Source organism: Sitodiplosis mosellana, unplaced genomic scaffold, assembly GCF_009176505.1.
Source record: "Sitodiplosis mosellana isolate CC-2019 unplaced genomic scaffold, AAFC_SMos_1.0 Smas_scaffold_6166, whole genome shotgun sequence".
Classification (NCBI taxonomy): domain Eukaryota; kingdom Metazoa; phylum Arthropoda; class Insecta; order Diptera; family Cecidomyiidae; genus Sitodiplosis; species Sitodiplosis mosellana.
Genome location: NW_022601407.1, coordinates 2,680,346 through 2,696,430, shown reverse-complemented (window position 1 = coordinate 2,696,430; position 16,085 = coordinate 2,680,346). Strand labels below are relative to the sequence as shown.

Genomic DNA, 16,085 nt, shown 5'->3' with positions numbered 1-16,085 from the left:
CGGATATCCGTACCGTTTCAAAACACTACTACAACACAATCATCATCATCATCATTTTTGGCGAAGCAAAGACGAGGCCGAAGAAGACGTCGACTAAATAAAACAGTAGCCGATACACACGAATGACACGCAATGAAAAATCATGCTGACACTCAATTATTGTTACAGTCCCCAACCGAAGAGAGAAAAAAGGACATTGCGGTTTTAGTGAGTGCATAAACGCAATAAAACCATATGGAGCGCAAACAAATAAGTCATGTCTCGGGTCCGACTGCCAACTGAACGCAACACATTGTATACATATTTCGGACACAAACACCGTGTATTATAATCTAACGAAAATCAAGCGTTTTTGGCTTGAACAATGTGAATATACCGATAAAACAAAGAAGCGAAACCGACACAATCATCAATGTCAAATGATATGTACCGTGTATATAAACAACGAGAATGAGAGGAACGAACGAAACCAATGTGAATGTAATGCAAAGAGCAATGACGAAATGGTCCAAATTCATTACGATCCGCTCATTTGATTTTTAATTCCAGAATTATTCAGAGCGAGCCAAATACCGAAAATGAATCAACTTGACTTGACCTAGTTGTGTTGTGCGCGCCGACATCCGAAATAAGCGAAAAACGAAAAAACGAAAACAAACACCGAAGATTCGATCTTCTATCCCACATTGTTTCCAAAGTCACGCAATAATTTTCTACTGGAATATTATACAGCACATTTGAATGTCGTAACTTTCGATTGAATTTTAAACGCAGCAACTGTGTGTGTGTGTGTTGTGTATGTATGGAGATGCTTTCGTGCGAGTAAATGGTTTTTCTTTTGGAAACAATGTGCAGGAGGTATTCGAGTGAGAGAGTGAGAGAGAGAGAGAGAGAGAGAGAGAGAGAGAGAGAGAGATGTGGGAATTTCATCGAATGATGCGCGCAAACTTCAAGATTAATTTTCGAAAAGCTGTCTTTTTTTCTTCTCGAAGGAAAATTCTCAGCGCATGAAGAATATGTTATTTTATAATTTGATTAGTGACAATTTCATCGGCTGTAACTAGATCAAAATGTTGTCACATCTCTCTCTGTGTGTGTCTCTCTCTCTCTCTCTTTCTGGCACACTAATCGAATCATTTCGAATCAACGTTTTCGTTGCGTTTTATGGAAATCCACCCGAAAAGAATGTGCAAATTTAATTCGATAAAAGTAAAACATACACACGTACACAGCTTCGGCAGGCAGCGACTATGATGACAGCGGCGATGGCGGCTGTTTGTTTATATTTTGCATTGCACGAATGTTTCGAACAATTTATTTTTGCATTTGTTACCGTACGACAATTTCATAGCAATACAATATTACTTTGTTCAAATGAACAAAATAATGTTTTTGCCAGTTAAAATGGGTGTTTCTGCCAGTGTGTATGTTCATTTAGATACGGTTATGAACCGGTGTATAGCTCATAAATTTCAAATAAAGATAAAATTAAGGAAAACTTGGGCGTTGTTCATACACATTTGATGGCAAACACATCATGATTATTATTATTTAAATAGTATGGTTATGGTTATTCTCTCCGGTCCTTTTTGATTCTTATTCGGGTAAATGTACATCTACAAAAACGGAATCGCACTTCGGTATATTTATATGTATAACGGATATTCATCTAAAGGTCATATTGATGCATAATAAATGTATTTATGTATGTTTTGTGTCATTTTATTTGTTTGGGAAGATCGAGGGGGCAGAAAGAGATGAAAATCAACCAAAATGATAATCGCTAGAATGTGTGTATATTGTACATGATATACTTACATCGGAATCGGCTCCTTTATCAGCACCTGGACATTTAAATGTTACATACTCATGGCATCGCTTATGTACAACGAACGAACAAACTGGAACGAGAGAGAAAATAGTGAGAATATTTATGAAATTGAGCTCCGCATAAATAAGACAGTTTACATTTGATTGCATTTTTACTGCGATGAATAACACCAGATTCTTCGGATAATATATTGAAACTTATGCTCAGTATTGTTACTCACTTTGACATTGGAATCCTTGCTTTCCAAACCCCCTTTAGGCACAACATTTTCCACGCGGATAAAAAGCGACCCAAAAAAGTAGACAGAAAGTATCAATATTAGTTTAAGGGATACAGCAGAAAAAAACGGTATTTACTTAAAATTAAATTTATTGTGAGAGAGAGAGAGATAGAGCTTTTTTTTCGTTAACTCGGTAACCCCTCCGGCACCGTTAACGGAAACTAAATGAATCGCCTATATTGTCATAGTACACAATGGAAACATTGTTTACATTTGTTACACATTTTTTTTCTGTTCGTTCTTTGCTCTCTCGTCCTTTGTTCTTTGCATTCACTGTTTACTTTTCATTTAACTTTTATACAATGTGAATGATCGATTTTGAGTGCTGTCAATCATAGCCGATCATGGATTAAATTGAAAAATTCGGCCGAATTCATCTGTCACGGTGTAGAGAATGGGAGAGCATGACGTTGATTGTAACATGTAAACCGATCATTTTTTTTTATAATCAAATATAAATATGAAATGAAAAATGTAAAAAAACTTAACCGAATAAAAAGAGAAACTTTTTCTTTTCTTCAAACAGCTCTCGTTGAGGCTTTTTTCTTTTCTCTTTCGTTATTTTCTTGTTCTTGTTTTGTTTTTCACCAAAAATTTCAAACAGAAAAATAGCAACACATTCAATGATTTTTCGAGTTGCACCGAAAAAAAAATGCTTCCCGCCGATCAGTAGCCATTTTTAATGTGTTGTTTCACCGTGTAGATTCCATGTTCATTGGTATTGACATGGTTTTGTTCCAACCAAATCGACTGAAGACAACGACACGAAATCAAAAAGCATCGTGAAAATGTTCCCATGCCGAAAGAAAGTGGTTGATATTATTAAAGTCAAAACAAAGTTCAAAGCCAGAAAACCGAACCACTTGATGGTTCGCATGGACTCTATCTCTCTCTCTCTCTCCTTACTCTCTTCCGCTTTTTTATTTCAAGAACTTTTCACACACACACACACACACACAACCTGAAGCATTCATTTTGCGTAAATGTCCGAAAATGGTTTAATTTTATATTTTTAATTGAGTTGCGTGTATATATGCTCTTTGTTCCACGTTAATGAGAAGAAGAAACGAAAGCGTTTCCATTTTATTTGGAGCAGTGAAATTTTTGTTTTTGCAGCAACTTTCACATTCCTCTTTACCCCGACGACGACGTACGACGTCGACGACATCAAAGCTTTTCGACTCGAGCGAGCAAAAGATGCGACGCCATTATATTGTTGATGTTTTTAAAGTTGAAACACATCTCGAAATTATTACAAAGGTCAATCTATTACAAAGGACTCTCCGCTCTCTTCACACTGTGAATGACCAAGGTTCAACGTCATAAATTACAACACGGATGTTTAGATTGGAAAATCAAACAACAATAAGTATAACAACAGTAACAACAAATGCGAACAGAATCATTGATTGCACAACAATCATCTTGGGGCTGTCGATAGAGAGGAAAAAAACCAGTAAACACCTTGCAGATCTGCAAGCAATAACAAGCTCTATTTTCTATTAGCTCGATCACATGAGATGTGCTTGAGTGTCGGGCGTATTCGATACGCATCAAATATACGAACGAAAATAAATGGTAATAAACACTGGGCTGCGTTTAAAAAAACACATCATTTGGCTCAAGCATCGCGCACGTACGGTAAATTTATCGTGAAATAAGCGTAAACAAGTGTACCAATTCAATTTACGGCCTTAAATCTCCATGCAATTAGCGGCGGCATCTTGAAACTAAATGACTCGCGCTTGACACAGTCACCGGAACACACACACACACACACATACATGACACACGTACACATGACATGAGAATCAAATAAATTAAATCGGGAATTAAGCGCATCTATCATGTACGTATTCACTGCGCACGGTTTATGGTGGTGGTGGTAATAATGGTGCCCTTTTTTTTCCAACAATGAAAACAATAATAATTGAAATTAATGGAAATTCAATGGAAACCCTGTTTTAATTGATGATGAGGCAGCGAAGCGTGAGACAACAGTATTTTGGTTGAGGCTTTGGGTTGAACACGGTACGGTGCAACGCAATTAATTGTTATTAATATTGAATTGTGGTTTTGACAAAATCATTACGAAGAGGATTCATTCAATTCAATCGCATCGTTTTTAAAAATGTGAAAGCAGGAAAACACAGAACGAGCGACAGACAGGTGGCGAGAGTGAAATGGGGCGAAAAAGTTCGAGGGCACAGCGATAACGAAGAAGAAAGAGTAGACGAAACAAACGAGAGAGCAACCAAAATTGAAAAAGAGCGAATAAGTAATAGAAACATGTAACATTGGATGGAAAACCAGCAAAAAAGAGAAGAACGAGACTGAACATCGAGTTCATCCGTAAATCCAAATAAACAGATGAGAAAGATAAACAATGTTGGAATATGCGACGCATATTTTTCGTTATTTAAATTAATGTTGTGAACATAACGACTATGTCGACAAATGTGCGCTCTCACTCTCTCTCTCTCTCTGCCAATCTCGCCCTCTGCCGCTCCATGCCTTCGTCTCTAAACATACACACTGCATGCCCCGAATAATACCGAAAGAAACAATTTAGTGGCGAGATGTGAATATGCGGCGTAAGCACGCACGCACAACCAACCAACCAACCAACCAACCGAAATTCGCATTAATTTTCAACCAGATATCCAATTACACGGCCAAAATCCATATATTCGTTATACACGTGTGCGATCCTCTATCATCCCTTGTGTAAAAAAAGAAGCTATGCTGTCGGGCGTTCTAAATACCTAGATAGAAATAGTCAACTGACAATGAAGCTGCCAAGTGCCATGGCACTTCATCGCATCCGTTGTGTCCAACGATGAGTTTCGACACGTCGAAGCATTTTAAATGTACAGATTGAACGTAGTCGACTACACTGGAGACTACTGCCTTGCATTAAGATGACTCAATTTTTAATTGAATTACTTTGTAATGTAGGTTATTATCGGATAGTGAACGATCTAGTTAGCCACCTGTGGCTAACTAACTGTAGTCTGAAAATATGAATTTGAACGAAAAAAACACGCAGCCTCGAGAAAATTTCAAATAAAAATGACTCACATTTTTTTTGCCACATGGGATACCTAACATGATACGGCACTCATACGTTCATTCGCGTTCTGTTTTTCCAGTTTTTCCTTTTTCTGCTCCATCTCTCTCTCTCTCTCTCTCTCTCTGTCTCTCTTTCTCGCTCGTACCAAGAGAGCAACCGAGAGAGTTTTACGGGTATGTAATTGTTTGCGTAGTTCAATAAAAAGCGTACACTCGAAACTTTCGGCATGTACATGGCATTTTAACACTTGAACTTTTAACTTTTTGATTGCTTCATCGTTTGGAAAGTTGGAAAGCAGCTCCCAGGCCCGCCCCCACTACTGTCTGCTCAAAAAAATGTGACACTCTTTTTAGTGATAAGAGAGAATGTCGAAAGAGCAAGAACAAAAAATGTAGCGATTCGTATGTGTCAGGGCTTATTTTGATTAATCTTTTTTCATATATGAACGCGTGAGAATAAAAGACTGACGCTACCAGGTTTTTCGCAAAAGCGGGATAAAAATCAGTTGCACGCAAAAGAGACATTTCAAAAGGTTGCACGCAAGAGAGAAGTATATTGTTGTTGTAATCACGGCTTTAAAATTCAAAATGCGACAAAATAAAATGTTCCGTTTGCGTGTAACCTTTTGAAATGTCTCTTTTGCTTGCAACTGATGGTTATCCCGCTTTTGCGAAAAACCTGCTAGCGTCAGGCTTTTATTCTCACACGTTCATATGTGTTATGTTTGTCGGCTCGACCGAAACTTAAGTTTCAGTAGCTCTTAAAATCGATTTATGCTTCCGTTCAAATGGCTTATGCTATTTTACTTTGCTTTTAACCACGGTATCACGCCCTGACAATGGAAATCGTTTAAATGGCGTCGTCGATTATGGCACGGAATTCACTACACACACAAACACACATGCACATAGGGTCACACATTGACGAAATGCGTGTAATCAGGAAACAACGTTCCATTCGAAGTGTGTATGATCAAGCAACATGTTTCATAATGTATAAAAACGATAGCGGGTAGTGTGAGTGACTGAATGACTGAAGAAAAAAAAACAGGTGCTGGAAATCTGTATCCGGAAATTAATGTTTGAGAATGTGGCATCGGTTCCATTTGCACCGTTGGGATTTTGATGATGGAACAGTACGGCATTTCAAGGCCGAATATTTGAGTTGGCCACCCTGTACGTGTATGGTACACAGGACGAAAAAAGCGAACGAGCAAGTTCTTGTGTTCGAGTCATGATAAATATCACATGCGAACGGTAGAACGGGTATGTTAAAATGATGAATGTTGTTGCTACTGTTGCTAGTGGGATTTTTTGGTACGAGTAACCACCATACACTTCCAAGCAACAACATGCACATAACCACTATTGAGTAATTAACCAACTCAAAATTTGGTCGGTAAGCATCGTCTGACCCGTATTTGATATGGAAAAAGGTAAACACCCGTGTACGTATGCCATAGAACAACAAGAACAACAACAATAACTTCAACAAAAAATAGTACATACGCACTTCCGTTCAATCGCAACGGGCTAAAGCTTTCATGTGGAGCACAAAAGTAGCCAAATACCAAATTATTCATAAAGCCAAATGGCTGTGCGAAGAGCAAAACTAAGCGTCAGAGTGAGTGAGCTCAACGTGAGGGAGATATGGTTATAGGTATGAAATGATTATGTATGCGATTTCCCCTGTTGATTTTGTAGTCCATCCATTTGAACGAACGAACGAGCGAGCGAACGGAGTCAAGAGAACGGCAGACAACGAACAAACCAACGAACGACGTCTAATAGCCGTAACTGATACAAGAAACTTTTTGTTTGCATTTCCATAATGACTCTGGCATGGAAGCTCACCAAATATAGTGATATCGGTACAAGAAAGCGTTCTCTCGCTCGCTCATTCGTTCGAGCTTTTGTTCTTCTGCAACCCCTATATGTCTCGAGTGCGTACAGCACACAATTCCCACTATTTTTAGGCATAAATGTTTATATTTACCGTGCTATATTGATTTCGCTGCTTTACGACCCGAAATCCGTGAATGCGAGTGTGTTTGTGTGTGCATGTATAGTTTCACATTTGGCAAGTAGCAGCAGGCTATTTACAATATCGAATTTCGATTTTCTTTTTTAGATTACCAATTTAAGTGATTGCTTATAAACTTATTATATAATTTATTACAGGTGGAAACGCGCACGTAACAGTTCTCTATGGCAGTCTAAGACAAATACCACATTTCGCTGAGCCAAAATGTGAGACTCGCATAAACTATATGGTTGGCGCGTGATTCCGATCGTTTCACATCGTGTCGCAGAATCGACACACCGATTTGACGAATCTTAAAGGCAATGAATACATTCTACCTTAACCCGAATCCAATACGCAGCACAGCACATGTGATATATGAAAATGAGCGCATCATCACACAAGCAACATATGAATACATCTATAGTATAGATTCAATACATTCCACAAAATTAGCGAGAAACCACATAAATACGCTATATGTTGTCAATGCCGGTCAGTGTTTGGTTGAGATAAATGAAATTTATCTAGATAATTTTGAGATAATATCTTTTTATTCAATTTTATCGAGATAATTATCTATCTTTTGTTGAAAAAGATAAGATTATCTTATCTTTATCTGATCTTCTAGTCAGATAAAAGCCTATTGAAGGCTATGACATTAGTTTTTTTTTATAACAGAATTTTGCACTGAACATTTGTATTAATTTGAATAAATCGACAATTGGCTGTCAATTCACGTTTCGCTCCGGAGAGTTTGAAACGATTCTAGGCTGAATAAAGTGAATCAAATAGATTTTAAGGTCATAAGTTTCAAAACAACAAATTTATAATTTCATAATATCTTGGTTGCATGACTGTTTTCGTTTTCATGTTCCTACTATTGTGATTACCGCATAATTTACGAAAAGAGCCAGGATAGTTATCGAAACATATTGCTACTAATTGTTTATTATTTTAAATATGTAACAGTCTTGCACTCTTTTCCTGCCATACCTCAATCAAAACCCACATTATATTCAGCCAGAGCTTGGCGGTGTTTAATAAAATAAAATAAATAAATAACTTCTCGACTTTGTATACAAAAATCAGTTTTTCTTCACCAAAAATTCAATTGTCATGGTGGTTTCGAATACATTGTTCAAGCCGAATATTCATATCAAATCTCACATCAGATTCATTGAAGACGGTCTATGAAACTCGAAGCATAAAGCCGAAATTGAAAATTTTCAATAATTTGAATTATTGGAGACATAAAAATTGAAAGAAAAGGAAATAATCTGTTTGTTTTGATGAATGATGAGTCGAACAAACGATTGAGAATAAAATATCAATCAGAAATTGAACGAAAATGTAAAAAAAAAATGTCAAAATGTTCCGTAAAATTCAAATGTTTTTCATTCAAAACCCACCCGTTCTACTTATTAAGCCTTCGTTTATCTTAAAATTTATCTAAAATATGACAATAGATAATTGGCAAAATATGAAGAAAAGATGAAGATAAGATAAATCCGTAAAATGAATTTTTCATCTAGATAAGATAAAAGATAATATCTTATCTATCTTATCTGGTTATCTCATCTTAAGATATTATCTCAACCAAACACTGATGCCGGTGATAATAAGTGATTCGGTTTGACACAGCAGTCGTTGGATAAACCACTCAAAATTGTGTGATTGTGTGTTCATTGTAGTGATCATGGTGATTTTTTTTCCGTTCAGTTTTTCGTTGAAATAAGCCGACAACGAATAGGCGCGTCCAATATGAAAAGTATTTGGTCGCCTGTAGAAAAAAAAAAATTAACAAAGTGACAAATGGGCGCTCCAAATTTTATCCACATTATACAAAATACATTGCGTTTGGTCAGTAACCACTAATTTCCTCGTTTTTATTATTTGATGTTGTCGCTGTCGACGGCGCGCTACTCATTTTAAATCGTATAACTTTTTTACCCACACCACGACTCCGTTATAATAACATCGATTTTATACACAAGCCAAAAAAAAAAACATAAAAAAATCAAGAGCAGAAAGAACGAAAAAATGCTTTCCATTTAGCATTATGTACTTTCATTTTTTTTCATTTTTATGCAATGGTCGCGCGATGAACATTCCTTTGAAAAATAAAATTGAAATGTCCGACTCTTGTTCGTTCGTTCGTTCGTTCATTGGTTTGACTGGCTCAATTTTCATACGAAATGTGTGGAAATGATTTTCTTTCGATGGCAAAGTTTTCGATTCGTTTGTTGAATGTTTGATGAAGAGAATAAAAGCTTGAGCCAGACACCAAAAGAGAGTGAGTAAAAAAAGTTTTTCATCTATTTTCCCCTCTCTCAGAGATAGAGAGAATCTGAAAACCGTGAATTGACCCGAACGTATGAGTGCCACACATTTATCATCATCCTTTTGATTGAGAATTTTCGTTTTTACTTCGTCTGTGTCGCATGATCTTCCTTTTATGGACGTATAAAATTCAAGTGAACAAAAGATAACAATAACCTATGCTATTTGAGCAAAACGCAAATTGAAATGGTTTCTGTGCATCAGAATAAAAAAAGAAGAAGAAAAAATAAACAGCCATGGCAGAGAATGCAAAAATTGTTGATAAGAATGGGCTTCAATGATACGTAAAATGATTTATCACGTCAATATTAATGTTGTGTGTGAGGTTTTCCTTTCCTTCTTTGTCTGAGCGCCTTTAAAACGCACATCATCACACAAAACAGCGTAAACATACGGAGATGAAACTGGAGGAAGAGAAGAAAAAACAAAAACATCTTTGCATTGGCTGCCAATCTTCACGCAAGACTTCACCGCCACGATAAATAAAAGGGAACACACTGAAAAAATATTAGATTGAGCGCATTTTTATCTCACTCATTTTCCTTTGGTATTTTACATAGTGTTCGATCTTGAACCATTGAATTGGATCAAAGCACATGTGAAATGAGTTTAAGAGTGTATCGCACCCTAGGGGCTTTTATCTCTATTCGCCAATACAAATTTATATGCGAAATGGTTAAAATATATGGCGTATACGCGGGTTATATATGAAATATGCACAAAATATACGGCAATTATACGTGGTTATACGTATTTATATGAAACATTCGTCTGGAGTTAGAAGCCCCTAGGTCGTACCCACGCATATTCAAACACATCTAATCAAACGACTTCTTCTTTTTCTTTTTTCTCATCATCGTTGTCGTTTTTTTTCACTTCTTTTTTTTCTTGGCCGGTCAGAAAAGAGCCGCCAGACTAAAACTACCCAGATGTATCTCATACATCTTTGATTCATGACAGGTCATTCAATGGGCATGATACTTTCTCCTTGTGTTGGAAAAACACACCTCCTATGCTGACTCGAGATATTTTTTTGCTGCCACTAGTATCTTTGCATTATGCCAGGTGATATAAGACTGGCCGAAGAAAAAACATTGAATGACGATGACGTTGCACTCACTTGAAATTGAGTTATTCACTGTATCTCTCCCTCTGTCAAGAGAACTACGTGTTTTCATAAAGCTACCCATTATTTGGCCATTGACCAAGGAACAAGCACACATAATGAATCCAATCAGAAGCGTATTGTATTCAGAATGAGTGTGGTGAATATTTCTATTTTCGGTCGAGTTTCATGCTACTACTGCTGCTGCTGCTGCTGCTGATGATGATGATGATGATGCTGTTGCTACTGTTGCTACGGTTGCTTGTTTTCCATCATTATTTCCACATCTTTTATTAAGAAGAAACAGTTATTTGATTTTGTTCGCCGAAAAATGGTTACTCGTAACATGAGACATTATTGCGATGCCAAAATACGTGTGACAAATCAAACACATATTTCCGTTTAACTTCACTCAGTGAAATGTGATTGATTAAGACAACGAAAAGTCATCAATGTAAACATCATTTTCACCGAACAAATTCACTTGAGGCCTACCCACCGTGTCTTAATCAAAAGCAAAGAAAATATTTTTGAAATCAATTTATACGACCAAATCGACACGAAAGTGGTATTATCACACCTTGCAAAGAAATCTTGACAACACAACCAAACAGATTAGATTATGTCATCATCATCATCTTCTTCTTCAACATCATCATCGGAATTGAAATGGATTTCTATTATCGTTTCGATGAGTAATCAGTTTTGTATTTGCTGTCAAGTAAAACTCAATCACAAAAATTGTGAAAATAGTATTATCGGAATGCGATTTAAAGCGATTTTTTTTATGTATATGTTAGTTTTTGACCGACTTAAATGTAGATTGTATCGACCTGATTGTCGATCGATTGGATTTTCTTGATCTAATTAATGTGAGGCAATTAAGTGAGAAATTATCCCATTTGTCCGTTGATGAGTTTTGACGTTGGTTTGCCGTTGAAAAAATTTTAATTGATGTGATTGAAAGGGACGATATGCAAAAGAGGCCACCATATGGTTTCATTGAAAACCATCTCAACATTTTCCACTATGACTTTGCGTTACAATTGTTACAACATTTTGGGCATGTCATTTGAAAGCTTAAAATCTTCTATCACCGTAATAATACATATACACTCAGCAGAGATTGACCGATCCATCAATATTGTCACGAGTCATTGGTTGTATTCTATTTTCAACTAGTGGATAAGAGTCCAATATTCAGCATGACAAAGCCATTTAAAAACGTTGTACAGATAAATCTGACCACACTCTGGTCGCTTCGGGAAAATGAAACACTTCAAATGAATGAATTATTTCCGGCGTTGCGTCGTTTAACACGGAACTTTTACTATGTACAAAATGACAATATAAATTGCCATTTTTCGCACTTGTAGCACTTCCATGTAAACAAAGCACCGCTCGAATTTGACCGGAGTCCCATCAAAGATTTTCTCGCACCAAATCCGTACATTCGTAGCCTTAGTTTGGGAACGACAACAATGGCATTTTTGAATATTGTTAAAACAGCTTTGCTGTCACTTGAAAACCTAAAGCTTTGGTACTTTGTTGCGGATGAGTCAATCCATTTTGAATCAGTGTGAATATGTTCAGCATAAAAGACTTTTGGTCACCGAAAAACATCACATTTTCACATCTGCAAGGGCATCACATTGTGTTGCTGAATGGAATCATACTGTAAAATGGATCGATTTGGTTGAAAAGCACGAAAACATAAGTCGATTTGTTATGGAATGCTCATTCGTAATTGATGAACAGTTTGAAACACCTATGAAACATTTGATTAATGTTGTGAAAGTGTCAATAGTTTACACCCGAGGCGAACATTTAAGATGTAATTCAATCATTAGATTCATGAAAAACCAGGCCGAATTAATGAGCCGTTCTCATGCATAGAATCAGAGAGGAGGATTTATCGCGACACACTTCAAAATGAATGAGCAATTGCGGGGGCAAACAATGCAACAGGTCTTTGTTTTGGAAGAAGAGAACGAAACAGATTTTAAATGTTCTTGATTGTATAGGTCTCAAGGACATTGTCATTGAATTGGTGTAGCCACTCTTCTTCGAAAATTATCTCATTTTTTTATTATAAATTTTGTGTCTAAAATTAATTTGGTTCTTATTATGTGCAATAAGTTGAATAAACCAGTGGATATACGCATTTCAATCATTCATTTCAAATTGATGGCTTATTTGCTGGACAATATGACCATAAAAACATATTTCATTGAGCTTCATGAAAACCTTAAGAGGTTGGATTTGCATTTGTGCGAATGCAACAAAAACGAAGAAACAATTTATCAGCAGAGTTGGGTGGGTAGTAACACTTAAGACTCGGCCTTTATATCGAGCAAAAAATGTTCCGTTGAGATTTTGACGATTTTCTAACTTGCAGAATCATACATTCTGACACCAAAAAATTCAGGGGGGGTCAAGCCAAAAATTCAAGGGGGGGTCAAAAAATCAATTCTAGGACTAACAAAACAAAAAAGGTCCGAAAATGGCAATGGGTCCAAAAAAATCGTTGGGGGTCAAATTTTGCCAGGGGGGTCAGGATCAACGAGATCAGACTATGTCAGAACCTATGTGCAGAATTGAAATGCGTCTTCTTTGCCTTTATTCGGAGCCTAAGAGCACAAAATCTTAGGTTACTAATAATCATTTAATCTGTTACCTAAGGTAATTTGTTCGAATATTAATAAGCATTTTCGAATTTGCAATAGCTTAACATGGAGAGGCTTCAAATAAGTTAACTTGGTTTTATTGATATCTTCCAGAATAAAATTCGATATACTGGAGCATTTTATGATGGATCTTTTGCAGTGTGTCAAACTAATTGCATCGCATTTCGGAAATAATGTACGAATGAATCTTTTACCATTTAGGTTAATTAGAATGACATCGGAGTGCAGCGAGTATCAATGTTAACAATAACCGATTTCATTGAAACCTAATGCATTTTAATTTGGATTTGTGCATTGATTATTTCGGAGAAGGTTGAGCGAATGTCGGGATAATAGCAACCATGGCGGAAACATATTTATTGATTATGTACGTTTGAATGTACATTCATTTAATGATCTGCGATTTTTTTCCCTATAGCTTTCACTTAATCACACAGATATAGAATAACCAGAACATTTTGATTAGTCTAATGATTTTGACAAATTGATGCAATAAAATTGCTATGCAAACATCGAACTAAGAATAAAAACTGTTCGAATAGAATAAAGGGAGTGAACTATTATACGCTGAAATAGTTATCAATGAAATTATTTTCGATCATTAGCATCTAATCAACTATGTTTGTATAAATTGCGATAATTAAGTTTGTTGGGGCATTTCAACATTTTTGATATTTTCTTTTGCTGTTAATCATATACTCTCATCTCTCATTAGCTCAGCTTTATCAACAACATCGAAAATTATAGGGTAATTTTAGCTCAAATTACATAATTACGTAGTAAGCTGTGGCACACTTGAAGCCACACACAAATACACACACACACACACACACACAGAGAGAGAGAGAGAGAGAGAGAGAGAGAGAGAGAGAGAGACATCTTCGTGAAGAATAAACGAAGAATTTTTTATCAAACTTGTTTTTCGAAATCATAGCAAAATGATTAGATTTGAGTTAATTGGAAAAAAGTGGACAAAATAGGTCGAAATCGATGAAAAATCGATTCATTCCTTAAATCCAATCAACGGAATTAAGTGGAAAAATGAAATTTGGAACTATTATATTGGTTTTGATTTGCCAAGTCACCTCAAGTACGTTGGTAACAACAAAGTATTCCGTCGAACTAAGTTGAATTTTGGAAATTGGACTTTTCAAAGTGTATATGGCTTTTTACTTACATTCAAATTTTGAATGAAAGTCAATTGTTTGACTTTCAACGGGAACTTCCAGTTTTTGGAGGAATTTCCAATTTTCCAAATAAATTTTAGTTTTGGAATTGTGCAAAAATTCTGATTTTCTCCCAATATATTCAATCGCAATCGGCGGTTCAAGTCAGCGCAAAATATTCCAAGCTCATTTCAATATGTTGACTTTTTCAGGACCCCAGATGGGGGCGTACGAATTCAATTGTCGAGTTTTTTCGTAACAAAATCCTTCGAAAGAGTGGAACCGGAACGAAATTCATTGACCTAAATTTTGATTGCATGTTTCTAATTTTCGATCATTTGGACTAATTGAGGCTGTGAGAATGAAAATGGCAATACAGGAATAAACATTCTGAAACGAAACACAAAACAGCAAACACGCAAAAGTGAATCATGAATGTTTGAGCAACAGCAGTGAACCACGAGTATTGGTACGTGTGCGTAAATCCATGATTCGCTTCAACACAGCGCTCATTCAAGATTCACTTTCGAGAATTTTCTTTCTTAGCGGCTTAATATTCATAACGCAGTGGCACCGACTCCATGATGTCAACAATACAAATCAATTGTTCCAATTTGCGTTGGTTTTGGTAGTCTCCACTGACACGGTACCAGCGTGCTATGAATATTTGCTGCTGTGTCTGATGCGTTGTGATTTTGCGATGTTTGTTTGTTGTCGCATTTCTTCTGTGTTATTTTCCACGCGCTACGGTTTCAGTGATGTTGTCATTTCACTCATGTACATTCATTCTAATGCTGTTCGTTCATGTCAATGCCGTATAATAAGCGGAGCTCGTTTACGTGCTGAGGCTTATGCAACCCTGTTATTCTTCGTCCAGAGAACTTAAATTTTTTTAACCATTTATGCAAGCATAATCTGTTTTTTCAAAAACCAATTAGTTCAATCGAATCATCGGGCACCGCCAAATGTACATGGATTAATTCAACAATTTGGACAAACATACTCACCTTTTCCAACAACCAAAGTCAGAAAAACATACTCCTGTTTATTGGTATTCCAAACTAACAAAATACATACTCTGGTTTAACGCAAATCAAGGTCTATGATTTGAAATAATATATTTTGTCTGGATTGAATTAAAACTACGGTGAGTTTGGAAATGAATAACATTTTTTTTTAAACTGACTCATGAAACGAAAACATACAAATGCGCAAAGTAACAAAAATATTTACTGAAGTGCCGCCAAGAAAGAAAATTCTCGAAAGTGAATCTTGAATGAGCGCTGTGTTGAAGCGAATCATGAATTTACGCACACGTACCGATACTCGTGGTTCACCGCTGCTGCTCAAACATTCATAATTCACTTTTGCGTGTTTGCTGTTTTGTGTTTCGTTTCAGAATGTTTATTCCTGTATTCCCATTTTCATTCTCACAGCCTCAATTCGATCTTTTAAATGTGGCCCAAACCAATCGACAGAATTCGACTGTGGCAGTCGATGTATTCCGACGCAAGTACTCGGGTGATGCAGAGGTGATAAGTCAATACATAAACCGTTATTGCCACAAGACGTTGTTTG

The 16,085-nt window shown here is 36.3% G+C and overlaps 1 protein-coding gene across 7 annotated transcripts in view; it reads right to left on the bottom strand.

The window, feature by feature from the left end:
• Positions 1–16,085, bottom strand: part of LOC129575307 (protein kinase C, brain isozyme) — a 93,250-nt gene that overhangs the window by 47,951 nt on the left and 29,214 nt on the right. For all 7 annotated transcript variants that reach the window (XM_055458613.1, XM_055458615.1, XM_055458611.1 and 4 more), the window contains 2 exons: positions 2,052–2,083; positions 1,819–1,901 (listed from right to left, as the gene is read on the bottom strand). In XM_055458613.1, the coding sequence (XP_055314588.1) occupies positions 1,819–1,901; positions 2,052–2,083 (115 nt within the window). The remainder of the gene's footprint in view (positions 1–1,818; positions 1,902–2,051; positions 2,084–16,085) is intronic.